This window comes from Bos javanicus, chromosome 20 (genome assembly GCF_032452875.1).
Source record: "Bos javanicus breed banteng chromosome 20, ARS-OSU_banteng_1.0, whole genome shotgun sequence".
NCBI lineage: Eukaryota > Metazoa > Chordata > Mammalia > Artiodactyla > Bovidae > Bos > Bos javanicus.
The window spans coordinates 58,283,195-58,300,125 of record NC_083887.1 but is presented as its reverse complement, the minus strand read 5'-3'; the positions used below and the strand labels follow the sequence as shown (position 1 = coordinate 58,300,125).

At 42.6% G+C, this 16,931-nt stretch overlaps 1 protein-coding gene across 1 annotated transcript in view; it reads left to right on the top strand.

The window, feature by feature from the left end:
- Positions 1-7,204, top strand: part of OTULINL (OTU deubiquitinase with linear linkage specificity like) — a 31,386-nt gene extending 24,182 nt beyond the window's left edge. Inside the window, exons 6-8 of the mRNA XM_061393851.1 lie at positions 2,046-2,174; positions 3,069-3,338; positions 4,339-7,204. Coding sequence (XP_061249835.1) covers positions 2,046-2,174; positions 3,069-3,338; positions 4,339-4,512 — 573 coding nt within the window. The 3' untranslated portion in view covers positions 4,513-7,204. The remainder of the gene's footprint in view (positions 1-2,045; positions 2,175-3,068; positions 3,339-4,338) is intronic.
- The last annotated feature ends 9,727 nt before the right edge of the window (positions 7,205-16,931 follow it).

Here is a 16,931-nt window from a genome sequence, read left to right as displayed (position 1 = left end):
AAGTCATGCTGATGGGAACTGCAACACAGAGTCCGGGGTCTTCTGCGGGTGGTTTGTATTGTACACAAGGTGTCAGGGGATTGAAGGTCCTTTAGCTCAATCCTCTGTCTCTCATGCCAGTTTGCAAAGAAATCATCTCAGATAGTCGTACTCAATTTTGTTTGTAATGCCAGCATTTTTTCTTGAGAAGGGCGTCTGTCTTTTCTAAGTAAAGTGGTCCCTTAATCTACTTTTCTGCTCTGGCTATTTGAGCATTGACAAGCACAGTGTGTAAGCTCCATCCCAAAGATGCCCTCATATCCTTTTTTGGTCAGTCCGTCTCTCACCCTAGGCATCCACTGATAATGTTTTCTGTCCCTTTAGTTTTGCCTTTTCCAGAAGGTCAGAGAAATGGAATGCCCCATTGTGTAGACTTTTGAATCTGCCCTTTTCACTTAGCATAATGCATTTGCAGATCATCTGTGTTGTTCCATGGATTTGTAGTTCAGTGCTTTTATTGTTGAGTGGTGTTCCTTCATATGAATAGAAGACATCTTGTTTATCCATTCATGCTTAAGTTGAAGGATATGTGGATTGCTTCCAGTTTTTAACAGTTATGAATAAAACTGTTACAAATATTCCAATTCAGGATTTTGTATGAATGTAAGTTTTCATTCCTTTTGGGTAAATACTTAGGAATGAGATTGCTGGGTCACATGATAGGTTTTTCTTTAGCTTTGTAAGAACCTGCCAAGTCTTTTCCTAAGTGTCTCTGCCATTTTGCCTTCCCACCAATAACATGTGAGTTCCAGTTGTGCTACATTCTCAGATTTTTTGTTTGCTTTTTAGCCATTCTAATAAGCATGCATTTGTATCACTGCTTTTGGTTTGCATTCCTCTAACTGGTAGTGATATTGAACATCTTTTCAGGTGCTAATTTGCCACCCACATTGCCTCCTTGGAGAAGTCTTAGTTCAAATCCTTTGCCCAATTTTTTAAATTGAGTTTTGAGGGTTCTTTATATATTCTGAATACTAGTGCTTTATCAGATACGTCATTTGCAAAGATTTTCACCCAGCCAGTGCCTTTTTTTTTTTTTTTTTCATTTTCTTGACAGTGCCAGGCAATATATTCTTGATAAATAACCTTAATATTTTTTAATGTAATATGCCTATTACATAAGTGTGAGCAAACTCTAGGAGATAGTGAAGGACAGGGAAACCTGGTGTGCTGCAGTCCATGGGGCACAAAGAGTCAGACGTGACTTAGCAACTGAATGACAACAACGATATGCCTAACCACAGATGCACATTTAAGGATGGAGAAGCAAAGAAATATAAAGTATATGCATATGTATAACTCCACATTTCCATAACATCTTTTATTTAGAGTTGTTTTATTGGTGGTTTAGTTTAACGTAACAGTTGTCAAGTGTATGCTTGTGCCAGCCCTGTTGCTAGTTGCTGAGGACAGAGAGCATAGCCAAGACCCTGGGTTCCACAAGCTCAGCGGGGTGGAAGATGGATCAGATACCCACAATGGATCAGATTCTTATGCATGCCATGATCATATTTAATCCTGAAAAATGGATAGGATTGTCCTTCATTTACGGTGGAGGATGCGCTAAGAGGTAACAAAACTAGCGCTGGTTGAGTAACCTCTCAGCAGACCAGTGAAGAGCTAGGTTTGAACCACAGAAAGCATCCTTCTATAATCCATGTGTTCCCTGATGTAGTGGGTTGGCCAATTACTCTAATGCTGTTTGGTTAAACATAATTTCTAAACGGATATACCTAGGAAGTCTGGGAAGTGTTTTATGTAAAAAGATTGTTTCTGTAGACATAGTGTTCATTCACATTTTCATCTGTTGTGAAACTGTGAATCAAGAAGGTGATCCAAATCAATCCACAAATCTAAAAAGAGACTATGTTTTACTTAACTGCCATTACAATCTTTTACACTGACGAATTCTGAATGAGATAAGATTACCTGCTGTGCCATATTCCGAGCTGTGTGTCAGACACGCTGAGACACTGACCACTGTTGGCATCTACTTCCTTTTCAAGCTTCCTGAAAAACTGCTCTTTTCGCAAGGTTGTAATTGGATCCAGCAGTACAGTTTTGGTCCTGAGAAGTATACGGGTTCCAATGTGTTTGGAAAATTACGGAAATGTGTGGAATTACTGAAAACACAGGTGAGTCTCCAGGGGAAAAAGATGAAGAATAAAAGCGTGCATCCCACACGCAGCCGCTTGCCTCTTGTGTCAGGCATGTCGCTGTATGTCCCGTGAGAAGGAGGTGCAGGCAGAAACACTCATCTAGTAACTGACCATTTCCTTTCCTGCTCTTCGTTCTCCTCCCAAGTAATGATCGAGAGCAATGTTGTTCTACACGGCTGTTAGGCCAGTTGTGGCTAACTAGCCAACCAACCTTAACAATCACACTTCTGTTTTTCTAGAAAAATGTGGTGTGAGGTCCAGACAAGACAGTGGAAGATGCCCTTTGGAATGCACCCTGTTAGTAACTCAGGGACAGCACAGATATTATCATTTGACTAAGAGTTTTTCCTGCTTTTTACTAGACACAGATTTTAGATTGTTGAAATGAGTCCTCCTTGGGAAATGCCATTTCAGTGCCACGGCTTTCTGATCTGTAAAACTAATAAAATGAGTAGTCTCAACCCTGTACTGTTATTATGAGGATTTAATGAGCAAATACCCATAGATTGCTTTATACTCCAGTGGTGAAGTGGTGAAGAATGCTAGTGGTGAAGAATGCTAATTAGTACTCTTTGTCACTGGACTATCCTTTGTGTAATCCAGCATCCTTAGAGGTAGCTTTAGGAGGCTGATTTCTTTAGTATTCTACCTAGGAGGCAGTGTATTTTTGAAAAAATATCTAAACTACTTTGTTGTTGTAAAAGTAATCAATACTTAGGGTTACAACAGTCAGTGTCAAAATATATGAAATGAAAAGTTAATGGGGCCCCTCATTAATCCCTGGTTTGTTTTACAAGTACTTTAAAGATTATGCAATGGTATGTGATTGACCTTTCCTTTCTAAGTTTCACTTAACATCTGTGTTTCTAGTGGACTGAATTTAGTGGAATTAAAGATTATCACAAGAGAGGAAGTATGTGCAACATCCTTTTTTCTGACGCTCTCCTGGAATGTAAACTTTACGAGGCCCTGAAGTTCATCATGCTCTATCAAGTCACCGAGGTTTATGAACAAATGAAGACCAAAAAGGTCATCCCCAGTCTTTTTCGACTCCTGTTTACCCGGGAAACCTCATCTGACCCCTTGAGCTTCATGATGAATCACCTGAATTCTGTTGGCGACACATGTGGACTGGAGCAGGTAAACGGGGCAGAAGAATCGTGTGTCTGATGAGGGACAATGCTGGCAATACTTCAGCATGTAGGTGATTGCAGTTTACTGTCAGCAGTGATAAAACCAGCTGCAAAGAGTGGCATGCATGCTGAGTCGCTTCAGTCACGTCCGACTCTGTGCGACCCCATGGATTGTGGCTCACGAGGCTCCTCTGTCCGTGGACTTCTCCAGGCAAGAATACTGGAGAGGGTCGCCATTGCCTCCTGCAGGGAATCTTCCTGGACCAGGGATCGAACCTGGGTCTTCTGCATTGGCAGGCGATTCTTTACCACTGAGCCACCTGGGAATCCTGCAAAGAGGTGGTGGGTGGGTATTACTGCCCTCCAGTCAGGAAGAGTGATATAAGCCTTCCTGCCCTATGCCAGCTGCTGTGTCTTCGCAGCTCGGTGGCCAGCGAGCCGGGCACCTGTCTGACCTTCACGCTGCCTCTCAGGTGGGAGCAGACTCTCCCACTATAGAGGTTACCTGGCAGGAAGTCCAGCTGCAAACTGAGATAACATTTGGGAAAGCATGTGGTTACTTAGTGCAGGTAAACAGAAGTTATTGAAACTTTGAAAGTCCAGACAATGCTTTTCTATGCCCATAGCAAAGGGGCTTTGTTTTGCTTTGCTTTCCTAGGAGGTACTCAAAATTACCTGACATTTTAAGAAAAATTAATTCATTTAAAATGATTTTTTTAAAAAAGTTGGAAAGCAGGATAACTCTTATTACAAGCATTCCTTTATATTTTTTCCAAACAGCTTGCCCTGTGATTCCCCTACAGAGACCTTTCTCTGTTTGTCCCCTGCCTCCCATGCAGACGTCTTCCATGTCTGTCCCCAATTCCACACCCACACACGGTTCACATGTGGGTCTGGCCACGAGCCCATCATCTCACGAGCTTCAGAACACTCTCCCTCCGCTGGAGAGGGGAGGCGGGCATTTGGGAATGTGCACCCGTGACCTTTCTTTCATCTCCTCCCCGCAGATTGATATGTTTATACTCGGATACTCCCTGGAAGTAAAGATAAAAGTGTTCAGACTGTTCAAGTTTAACTCCAGAGACTTTGAAGTCTGCTACCCAGAGGAGTCGCTCAGGGAGTGGCCGGAGATCTCCCTGCTGACCGAGAACGACCGCCACTACCACATTCCTGTCTTTTAAGTCAGGCTGGACTGGGCACCAGCTCTCGCCAGTGACAGAAGTCACCCTTGCAAGTACTGTTTCTAGAAAACCAAAGCTAGCATTGCTGCCGGGGAAGGAGTCGGGACGCCCCTCTCAGGAGCACAGGAACCCTGGACAGGGGACCCCACGGCGCCTTTCCTCTGTTCTCACGGTTTCCTCCAGCGCAGCTGCACTAACGGGTTTGTGGGCTGGTGGCTTGCCCTTGTTTGTGAAACTCTGGTCACTTCACACACAGTAGGGCACATTTAGTTTGAACAAGAACAACAACAGGAAAAAAGTGAGAAGAGAAGGACTACGGGAAAAGGACTAAAGGGAAAGAATTTCTGGCTATAATCTTTATGTTCTTCATTAGGAATCTTGTCTTTGACTGATTTGGGATCTTCATAAACATGGCCTTATTTTATAAGCATTACCTTCCCAAGAATCTCTGTGGTATATTGATTTTCCAGAACCCTTTGATTAACTTTAAAATTGTGCATGTGTGTGTGTTTATACTCACATGCATGTATACATGTATAGTTTTATATATACACATCTAAACACATACATACACATAGCCACTACTTTGTAATGTTGTACAATTTGTTTTATATCTTTTTACTTATTTTTTTAAACTGTTACATCTGGTCAGTTTGTTTTACATAGACCAAAAAGATACATTCTACAAATTAAGGCAACTCAATGACAGTTATTGAACTGTCACAAAATTATTAAACTGGTGTATTTAATGTGTATTTACATGTGTATTTAATGTGTGTAGGTAGAACTCATGCCCACCCTGCCCCCCCCACCCCCGCCCCCATATCTGTATTCTAATCCCGGGAACCTGTGAATAGGTTGGGTTAAATGGCAAAGGAGAATAAGGTCACAGGTGGAGCTAAGGTACTAATCCACTAACTTTGAAATAGAGAGAGTGGTCTGGGTTCTCCAGGTGGGCCCAGCGTAATCACAAGGGTCCTTAAAGTAGAAGAGGGGACTTGGGAGAGGATCAGTCAGGGGGCAGATAGGAGGAAGCGATGAACAATGAGAGACAGAGGCAAGGCAGCCGGTTTTGTTCATTGCAGCAGCTACAAGGAGGACGTTACTGCAGTTACATGAAGGAGCCACAAGCCGAAGACCGTGGGCGGCCTCTGGAAGCTAGAAAAGGCCAGAGAACATGTTCTCCCCTAGATCCTCAGGCAGCAATGAGGCCCTGCCAACACTTTGATTTTAGCCCCGTGGAACCTGTGTCAGGCCTCTAACCTAGAGACCTGTGAGATGATAAACATGTTAAGTTGCTAAGTTTGTGGTGCGTGTTACAGCAACCGTAGACAACTAACAGTCAGGCTCACTAACTTCTGGTCGTCTCTATTTTGGGAATACTTTTCCAGTTTATTTTGGCAGTCTTTATTTTGGAGGTACTTTGCTAGTCCTGTTTTATATTTCGGCAAATACAGAGTAACTTAAAATCTTGGCTAATGGGATACTATTTCAAAGTTACAAACCCCTTCTAAGAATGACTTACTTATTAACATGTTTGATGCTAATGTTTTCTCATGTTTCCATATGTTTACTGTAAATAAAAAGGAGGTATGTTAGATGCTGTGGTCTATGAAACTAACATTTAGATTTGTCTGTAATGGGGACATTCACCTGCCTGTACCACATAAGCCAGTGTTGGGCCTGCTGCCATTTTGTCCTCTGGGTGAAGAGCTGAAGAGTATCGAGCTCAGACTGAGGGGCTTTGTGATACCTTGAGAGCCACACGAAGCAGGATCTTTACGGCCTTTAGTACTTGATCTCTACAGCCCTTACCTGCATCTATGGGTTTTCATAACCCTTGGGCTTCCCTGGTGGCTCAGTCGGTAAAGAATCTGCCCACAGTTCAGGACACCTGGGTTTGGTCTCTGGGTCGGGAAGATCCCCCTGGAGGAAGGCATGGCAACCCACTCCAGTATTCTTGTCTGGAGAATCCCCATGGACAGAGGAGCCTGGCGGGTTACAGTCCACGGGGTCACACAGAGTCTGACACGACTGAAGTAACTTAGCATGGCATGGGCAGCTTGTCACGTTATCAACCCATGATGTTTATCCTTAACTGGCTGGGGGATGGGGCAGGGTAGGAAAAGAATTCTTTAAATAGTGGGGCAAGACCAAATTGTGAAAAACATTTAAATATGATAATAATGAAAGTAAGATATAAGACTCTTCAGTAGTTACTGTGTTTGGGGGAAAACATCAAAACAGAAGATTTTAGGGGACGAGGTATTGGGTGTTTTTGTCTTTAATTCAGTTGTATGATGAATGCAACAAACTAATTAGAAGGAACTACATATAAATTAGCACCATTTTTAAATGCTAGACGGGTTTGATCCCTGGGTCAGGAAGATCCCCTGGAGAAGGAAATGGCAACCCACTCCAGTATTCTTGCCTGGGAAATCCCATGGATGGAGGAGCCTGACGGGCTACAGTCCATGGGGTCACAGAAGAGTCAGACATGACTTAGAGGCTAAACAACAACAACAGCTTATTTAAACATGGGATGTGTTCTAAGAAGCATTCCTGAAGTACAGAAATATTGTTTCCACTGAAATAGCCTTTTTGTAAACAAAGAATATTTATTGCTTCTAACTTATAAAACCTCAGATGGAACATCTAGACAGAACCAAATACAGGTTGGTGGTTAAAACTATGAGTATAGCGTTTTACTGTTCTGTTTTGCTCACCCTTGAGTTTGAAAAGGTGGAGTGAAGGTCAAACCAGTAACATTAGGGGGCTTCATGGACAGCATACAACTTGGCTGCATTGCTCCTTAGCATACATCAACATGTCCATATGGACAAACCCAGAAGCTTGAGACTTCGCTGGTCCCATGTTCTGTTCTCACTGTCATCCCCAAAGACAGAACCTGGGGAACAACTGGGGAACCACCCCATGTACCTGCCAGTCTCAGCTTGTGTCCACCTCTCAGCATGTCCGTGGACTTCCTGTGGGTGCTGGCCTCTCTGCTGGGCCAGCTTTGAGGGAAGGGCCCCGGGGCTAGGTGGTGAGAAGGGCTTGGTGCAAACTGACAACGGGGGTGAAAACCTAAAAAGCTGCACAAATATTCTGGAACTTTCAGTGTGTGAATCTAAGTAGACACATTTATGACTTACTTGAAGATTCCCTGGAGGAGGAAATGGCAACCCACTCCATCCAGTACTCTTGCCTGCAAAATCCCATGGACAGAGGAGCCTGGCAGGCTACAGTCCATGGGGTCGCAAGAGTTGGACATGACTGAGCACACACACTGTATCACACTATAAATTAAAAAAAAAAAACAGAGATGAGGTGATACTTGGTGAAAATGTTATAAAATATTCATATTTTATAGCTAAATAAGATAAATATGTGTTTCTCTTATCAGGAGCTAGCCTTAGGTGCAATTAAGCATGATTAAAGGGAAAGCTCAGCACTAGTGTATATTTGACCTATGTTTAATTTTAGTCATAAAATGGTAAGTGAGAAATTAATTTTCCCTAACCCTAACTCTGGCAGGCTACAGTCCATGGGGTTGCAAGAGTTGGACGTGACTGAGCACACACACTATATCACACTATAAATTAAAAAAAAAAAAAACAGAGATGAGGTGATACTTCAGTCTTCTTGTGAGACCAGTTGTGTTATTAGTTGCGTTTTTGGTTGTCCCTCCTGAGTCCCTGTCTTCATGCAAACACACTGAAGACACTCCACACACTGAACAGGAAGAGGAAATGTCACACGATTCTCTTTTTAAAGCAGGAAGTAAAGTGCCTTTTCCTCTTTGAACACTGTGGCAGAGCAGTGCTTGCGAAACTATCTGTGGTGAGTGTGGTGATGGACCCGTTTTTTGAATTTCCCATTCTTGGCAGACGGGCACTTTTGTAAAAGTAAAATGTTGCACCGAGATCAGATTGCTATAAGAGTTTCTCAACACTTGCTCTCAGTTCCTGTACACATTCTTGCGGACAAGCAGAAAGAGCTTGCAATGTGGCACTGGTCTATAGAGCGCACTAAAACAGGAGTTTCAGGCAAGAATCAATATATTCCGATGTTATTTCTCTGGGAGTTTGGGATTTTGCCAGCATGAGAGGGCGGTGCTTTTGTTTTGTTTTGCTATTGGGCCAACCAAGGCCACTGTGTGGAGTTGTCCGGTGTGTGCCTTGCTCAGGACACCTGACTGAAGAGGTGCGTGGGGGCTGGGGTCTCTCTTCTGAGTCATGACCCTCTGCTTGGCAGAGCTCCTTGGATCAGTCATCAGTCCCAGTTACATTTGCTACTTTTTGAGAAGGCTTCCATGGGTTTCTACCTTCTCTCAGCAGAAATTAGCAAGAAACACCTTTTGATTCCAGTTCTTTATGCTTAACAAGAATCTTCACATTTCTTTCTTTACTGGATTTTAAGCTCCTGTGGGAAGGAGTGTGGGTCTTACATCACCGTGACTAGACCAGTGCTCACACTAATAGCAAACCAACAAGTTGGTAATGAAAGCCACGTGCAGCTGTTAACCTTCTTCAAGAAGCAAAGAATCATAGTGTGATGATTTCCTTCCTTCCTTCCTTCCTTCCTTCTTTTTTTATTGATCCGAAACTTGAAGAGACCAAGTTTTTAGACAGAGTCTTGGGGAGAGAAGCAGAGTCGGGCACGACTGAGCGACTTCACTTTCACTTTTCCCTTTCATGCATTGGAGAAGGAAACGGCAACCCACTCCAGTGTTCTTGCCTGGAGAATCCCAGGGACAGAGGAGCCTGGTAGGAGGCCGTCTATGGGGTCACGCAGAGTCGGACACGACTGAAGTGACTTAGCAGCAGCAGCAACATATTCATCAAGTCAGAGTGACCTATGAAATGGCCACAATAGACATAAGAGGTCAAATCAAGTATGGCTAACATTTTATCTGCAGTGAAGTTAAAATTAACCAACGACATCTAGTTCCATCGAGAAACAGGTTCTTAAACAAATATGGCTCACGAAAGAACATTATTTATTGGGGTCACAGACTCCTAAGAGCGAACAGAACCTTAAGATGTCTGGAGAATACACGTCTCATGTTCCCTCTGCTGTGGAAGAGGCCTGACCCCAGCCCAGACTCCGCAGAGCCTCCAGGCAGGTCCCAGGTAGGAGGCAGCGGGGTAGGGTGGGGCTGGTGTGGCAAACAGGGCACAAGGGCATAGCAGCCCGAATCCACAAAGCCGTGGCAGGTACGCCGGAGCCCAGCTCAGGTGTTTGTCAAAGTCAGAAGCTGAAGGACGCACCCCTTGGCGTGCATGACTGAAATCAGGGAAAATGAAGGCCTGGAAGCTTATCAGCAGCACAGAGCCAATAACTTCTGGTGGCAAATGGGATAGGAGAGAGTTCTCAAACATCAGGTGGCTTGTAAGGGCTCTTCTCCACCAGACACATCCATTTTGTGCCTTGGTTACTGAGGGTCTTCATGCATCTGAAAGACACTGCTCGGCCTTCACAGGCCCTGTGGATGGCAGGCTAATGAGGGCACAGATTCAATGTCTGTTATAGGGAAGAGATTTGAGCACATCTGTGAATTTCAATTCTGTATGGGGTTTTAGTGCAAATGACAAATGTTTATGAGCTTCAGTTGCTGTTTTATGATTAATATGAAATACTGCCCAAGCCTCAGTCCCGCCTGAAATGCAAGAAATGTTTTCTAACATATTCTGGGTTCTGTTCCAGCTGTTTGGTGGTAAGGACAGAAAACCACTTAAGTCAGTTTGATAAGGAGAATCCCACAGACCAACAGGACAGGAAGTACGGCCAGTCCTCCTGGAAGGCGCGCCTGGGGCCTGAGAGCCAAGAATTAGAGTTTCCAGCTGCATCTCTCATGAGTCATGGAGAGATGGTCTCATCGTTCCAGATTTCCCGCCTCACTCTGTAAGTGATTCTTTCTTTCCCTTCTTCCCTTTGTCTCTCTTCACCTCTGTCTCTCCCTCTCATTCTTTGGGCACACAAGGCTGCTCCTGCCACTGAGGGAAGCTGCAGCTTAGTTCACGAGTTAAAAAAGCCTGAGAAGTAGAATCTGATGGGCTCAACCTGTGATGGCCGATGAACCACGTGCACGGCTCTAGACAATCATCTGTGACCTGGGTAGGGGGCCAGGTGCCTGCAGCATAAATTTGACGTTTTCTGGAAATTTGGTGTGATCAGGGCGTGCCTCAAGCCATTAAATACACATGGAGTTTTTCACAGCTCAGGGGCACAGAAGAATCGGCGTTCTGGGCACCTAGTAATTAAGGTTGGTAATCAATTAGCATCTCACTAACAGAAATGTTAACGAGCTCTTTGGAGAATAAAGACAAATGTGGTGGTATCAAAGGCTAGGGTGACAGTCACACAAGGTTGGCCTCATGAGGCAGTTTTCTCAGTGGTTGGAGGGAGATAGGAAAAAAAGTTACAGGCGTCCAGAGTAATCCCTTCACCTGCAGGTTTGTTGCTATTGATCTGTCTAGATAAATAGCTGAGAAGACACACACGTGCTGCTTTAGAAACAAGACCTGAAGTCTGCTGAGCTTTTCTGCAGCGTTCTGATGGAAAGAGATGTACGGTTCTTCTTTGTCCTCTAAACCTCACCTATGCGCATTTTCCGCCGAACCTCTGGCCTGCGGTTGGCTAGCTCTGTAAAGTACTCTGGCTCCGGTACTTGAATTCCATGCTGTAAAGGGTGAATTTGACGTTGTCTGCTTCCTCCAGGTTCCATGACGACTTCCTTAATTTGTTGTTCTCTTTGTGCCCTGGATAGTAAATTCTTACCGGCAGTGGAAATTGGCTTCTGCACTCTTAAGCATAAGCACCAAGGTCAACTCTGATTGCCTGGCACCCCACACACAGAATTCCCAACAGCTCTACCACAGGTTAATGTTTACTGTAATGAGATATTGTTTTCCCTATGCTTCTTTAAAAAAAAATAATCTGTCATTTGTGGTTGACTGGGTGGGTCTCTGTTGCAGTGCCAGGCTCTTTGTTGCTGCATACGGGCTTCCTCTAGTCAGGGAACACAGGCTTCTCGTTGCAGCGCTTCTCTTGTGGAGCCCGGGCTCTGGAGCCCGCAGGCTTCAGTAGCTGCAGCACACGAGCTCAGTAGTTGGTTGCGGCATGGGGGCTTAGTGGCTACAGCACAAGGTCTCAGTTACAACATGTGGGATCTTCCCAGACCAGGGATCGAACCCATGTCCCTTGCATTGGCAGGAGGATTCTTAACCACTAGACTACCAGGGAAGTTCTCCCCTCCTGCCGCCCCCACCTCTTATTGCTTCTACAGGATATATACAAGATATATACAAGATACAGCCTGGAGCCAGGGGACAGCGCAGAGAACCCAGGACCACAGAAGGGTAAACCTGCTGGTTGTTCTCATTGGTCAGCTCACGTTTGTGGCTTCCTAGACATTAAGTAAATAACAATGGGAAGTCTTTGAAGAGCCTCGTGGTGAATATCAGAAAAGATAGCTTGCTGTAGCAAGTGAATATCCATGAAATCTATTTCTGGACCAACCTGTGCTGGAGGCATTAAACTTACCTACATTTCACAGGTTAACAAAACAACTAAACTAAGCCAAGGTAAGTTGGGCTTAAAAACAGAGAGAGAGAAGAGGAAATAGTTTCTATGAGCTAATGATTGGCAAGACCTAACGGAATGGGTGAATGTGTTGAAGAATGCTGTAAAAATCACAATAACAAGAGCAGTCAGACTTAAAGCTTCATTTTAATAACCTCAGACACCAACTTGAATACCCATGTGAGAAGAAGCAAGCATCTTATAAGACAGATACTGTTGGTGTTAAACCCATAGTTACTTACTTACCCAGCTCAGGAAGAAGTAAATATATACGGTGACATGATTTGAAATAGTTCCAAGCTATCTCCCTTGCTTTCCTCTTAAATCATCCCCAGATGATGAGATTTTCAAAGTCAGCTATTGTGCTGAACACAGGGCAATGATGAAAATTGTAACCAAAAGCATTTTCAAATGAGTGAAACAAAATAGGCTTCTTCAAATACGACCTGGAAAGGAGTCTCTCAACGTAAAACCATGTAATAACTTCTATACATTTCAGGAATATAAGCAAATATGTGATGAGGGATAGCTACTTCAGTAAATGTAGCAGTGCTTCAGAGTTGCTATTTGTAGGCTGATGGTCCTAAGAAGATGCTGTCTTCAGTGCCATGGTATCCTAACGGGGACCAGGGAGTTCAGCATCATCCATGTGGCAGACCAGAAACCTGTCAAGTCCTTGTCACAGAGAGAATCAAGTATCACACTGAGTTACTGCCTTTGTGATTAATCATCCACTGTCTGACAGCCACTTGTCTTTACAGGAGCATTCTGTTTCTCAGCAGCCAGCCACACGTTTGGTCCCTCCATGCAACTGCAGGCAAACTCAATTCCATATCCCCTCACAGCAACTCTTTGGTCTCAGAGAGAGGATTTTATGAATCTCTTACCAAGGATTTTTCAGATCAAGGTCAAGCTATGGATCTTTCAGATTATGCCTTCAAGACACCCAGCATCCAAAGTGACTGTTCAGGAGACCCAGAGGTCACACCTATGTAACTATATAACCTTTCAGGATAAAACCAACATTTTTTCAAAAGGAGGATAGGGAAGTAAAGATGTTCAATGACCTAACAACCCAATGTTCAACATCCAAAAAAATTACTAGACATGCAAAAGATCAGGAAATAAGACCACATAACCAGAAAAAGAAAAATAATCAATAGAAAAAGGCCCAGCAATGACAGAGATGGTGTAATTAGGATGCAAAGACATTGAAATAACTATTACAAATATGTTCAACATGTTTAAGGATCTTTAAATAATAGGAATATAGTCAGGAGAGATAGTGAAGACATAAAGATCCAAATGGAACTTCTAAAAATGAAAATCAAGATATCTGAATTGGAAAAATACACTGGATGGGACTAATGCAGCTTAGACGTGGGAAAAGAAAAGATCAGTGAACCTGAAGATGCATCAATACAAACAACACAATCTGAAACATAAAACAGATAAATGAGACCTCAGTGATCTGGGAATAGTATCAAGTGGTGCACTACTTAACACATTAAGTGGTTAATTAGAGTCCAAGAAAAGTGTCTATTGGCAGGAGAAGGAGACAAAAAGATATATGAAGAAATAATGGCTGAAAAATGCAAAATTTAATTAAAAAAAAAACAACTATGAACTCACAAATCTAAGAACCTTAAGCAACCCCAGGTAGCATAAACGCACACGCACACACACATCAGAGCACATCAAAATTGAGTTTCTGAAAGACAGTGATAAAGAGAAAAATCTTAAAATCAGCCAGAGGAAAAAGGTGCATGATGTACAGGGGAATAAAGAGAAGAATGAGAGCTGTTGCTGCTGCTGCTAAGTCTCTTCAGCAGTGTCTGACTCTGTGCGACCCCATAGATGGCAGCTCACCAGGCTCCCCTGTCCCTGGGATTCTCCAGGCAGGAACACTGGACTGGGTTGCCATTTCCTTCTCCAATGCGAGAAAGTGAAGTTGCTTAGTCATGTCGGACTTAGCGACCCCATGGACTGCAGCCTACCAGGCTCCTCCATCCATGGGATTTTCCAGGCAAGAGTACTAGAGTGGGGTGCCATTGCCTTCTCCAAGAATGAGAGCAGATTCCATAAATGATACAAGTCATAAGACAATGGTTTGGCATCTTTAAATTGTAGAGTAAAAAAATACTGTCAACATAGACTTCTGTATCTAGCAAGCATCTTCTTTAAAAATTTCACCTTAAAGTGAAATTAAGACTTACTAAGACAAACAAAAGCTGAGAGGCTTTACCATTTAGCACCACTGTGTAAGTGATGTTAAAGAATATTCTTTAGATAGAAGAAAAATAAAACCAGATGGGGACTTGGATCTGTACAAAGGAATGAGAAGTACAAGAAATGGAAAATATGTGGGTAAATACAAAAATATTTTTATTTTAAAATTTCTTCTGAGAGTAATTATATAAAGCAAAAATAACAAACACATTGGGTTCATAGCTTAGGCAAAAATAAAATGTATAATAATGACAGCACAAAGAATGGAAGGGGAAATGGAATTATACTGTTATACGGGAAATGGGAGTATACATAACATTCAACATAATGGGCTAGATGAAGCACAAGCTGGAATCAAGATTGCCAAGAGAAATATCAATAACCTCAGATATGCAGATGATACCACTCTTATGTCAGAAAGCAAAGAGGAATTGAAGAGCCTCTTGATGAAAGTGAAAGAGGAGAGTGAAAAAGATGGCTTAAAACTCAACATTCAGAAAATTAAGATCATGGCACCCGGTCCCATCACTTCCTGGCAAATAGATGGAGAAACAATGGAAACCGTGACAGACGTTCTTTTCTTGGGCTCCAAAATCACTGCAGATGATGACTGCAGCCATGAAATTAAAAGATGCTCGTTCCTTGGAAGAAAAGCTATGACCAACCTAGACAGCATATTAAAAAGCAGAGACATCACTTTGCCAACAAAGGTCCATCTAGTCAAAGCTATGGTTTTTCCAGTAGTCATGTATGGATGTGAGAATTGGGCCATAAAGAAAGCTGAGCACCAAAGAATGGTGCTTTTGAACTGTGGTGTTAGAGAAGACTCTTGAGAGTCCTTTGGACTGCAAGGAGATCCAACCAGTCAGTCTTAAAGGAAATCAACCCTGAATATTCACTGGAGGGACTGATGCTGAAACTGAAGCTCCAATACTTTGGCCACCTCATGAGAAGAGCCATCTCACTGAAAAAGACCCTGATGCGGGGAAAGATTGAAGGCAGGAGGAGAAGGGGATGACAGAGGATGAGATGGTTGGATGGCATCACTGATGCAATGGACATAAACTTGGGTAAGCTCCGGGAGATGGTGAAGGACAGGGAAGCCTGCTCTGTTGCAGTCCATTTGGTTGGGAAGAGTCAGACACGACTTGGCAACTGAACAACAACATATATTAATTATTATGGGTTGGTTTTTTTTTTAATAAAGACTCTAAAGGAACCACCAGAAAGAAACCACATTAATACATTTGGAAAAAAGATATTATAAACATAATAAATGTTGCTGGGTGATATGAAATGATACAGCATATTTAAATTAAACCTCAAAGAAGAGTAGAGGCAGATGGGATATCATTAAGGAAAAGAAGAATACTGATGAGATTCTGTGCACCATGGAAGAATAGCTGTCTTGCAGATGGGCTTATAGCTGAAGAAAATCACTGAAGAAAAAGGGGTTAAGGAAAGAATCATCATGGAATGTAAATGGGAAGATTTTGCTTTTGAAAATATTTGAACTCAAGATCCATCTCCCAGCTTCTCAGAATGACTGGGGCTCCTGTGTGTGACTGCTCAGAGTGATGCAGTTTCCTTGGAAAGAGAAGTAATTCAGTAATAAAAACATCTTTCATGAAAACAAGTCATATGATTTATTTCACAAATTGTCTTAGTATATCATGCATATGTAATTATTCACAAATGTTAGATAAGAAGTTAACAGAGGCAAGTGACTTGTCTAAGATCTCATGTTGAATGGATGCTTGGCACATAACAGTCAATATATTTTGCTAAGTGGATTAATGAAATATCTGATCCTTGGCGTTCTGGTCAACTGCTCTCAAAAATGTAAAAATAAAGGCAAGCATAACTGCCATATGGCAGTGTTGAAAAGAAGAAAAGCAGAGGAGAAATGTCACTGTTAGGAAACTTTTACAGGATTTTGGTAGCCTTTTGTAAGCTACCTTTGAAAAGATGGCACACATAGGGAGCTGTCCCTGGTGCTGAACCTATTTGTCATGAGGTGAATAGGTCAGGATTGCTGTTGGTTTTAGTTGCTAAGTTGTGTCTGACTCTTTGTGATCCCATGGACTGTAGCCTGCAAGGCACCTCTGTCCATGGGATTCTTCAGGCAAGAATCCTGGAGTGGGTTGCCACTTCCTTCTCAGGGGGATCTTCCCAACCCAGGGACTGAACCCTTGTCTCCTACACTGGCAGGTGGATTCTTTACTGCTGAGCCACCAGGCAAGCCAGGTCAGAGGATGGTCTTCAACAATTCTGATATATATTTTCTTCTGGAATTCTATTACCAATGACAATACTAACAATAGTTTTATTTATAATTTTTTTCCCTTTATAAACATTGTAAGGACTATTTTTAAAATTACATCTTTGTTGTTATTTAAGGCAAATTTAATGTACAAAGTGTTTAATTCAGTAGATTTTAGTGTAGTCACAAAGTTGTAGAATTATCACCACTATCTAATTCTAAAATATTTTTATTACTTCCAAATAAGCCTCACAAAACCCCTCTCTTAAGCCTCTAGAAACCAGGAATTTACTTCTTGTCTGTAAGATTTGCATATCCTGGAAATTTTTAAAAATGGAAT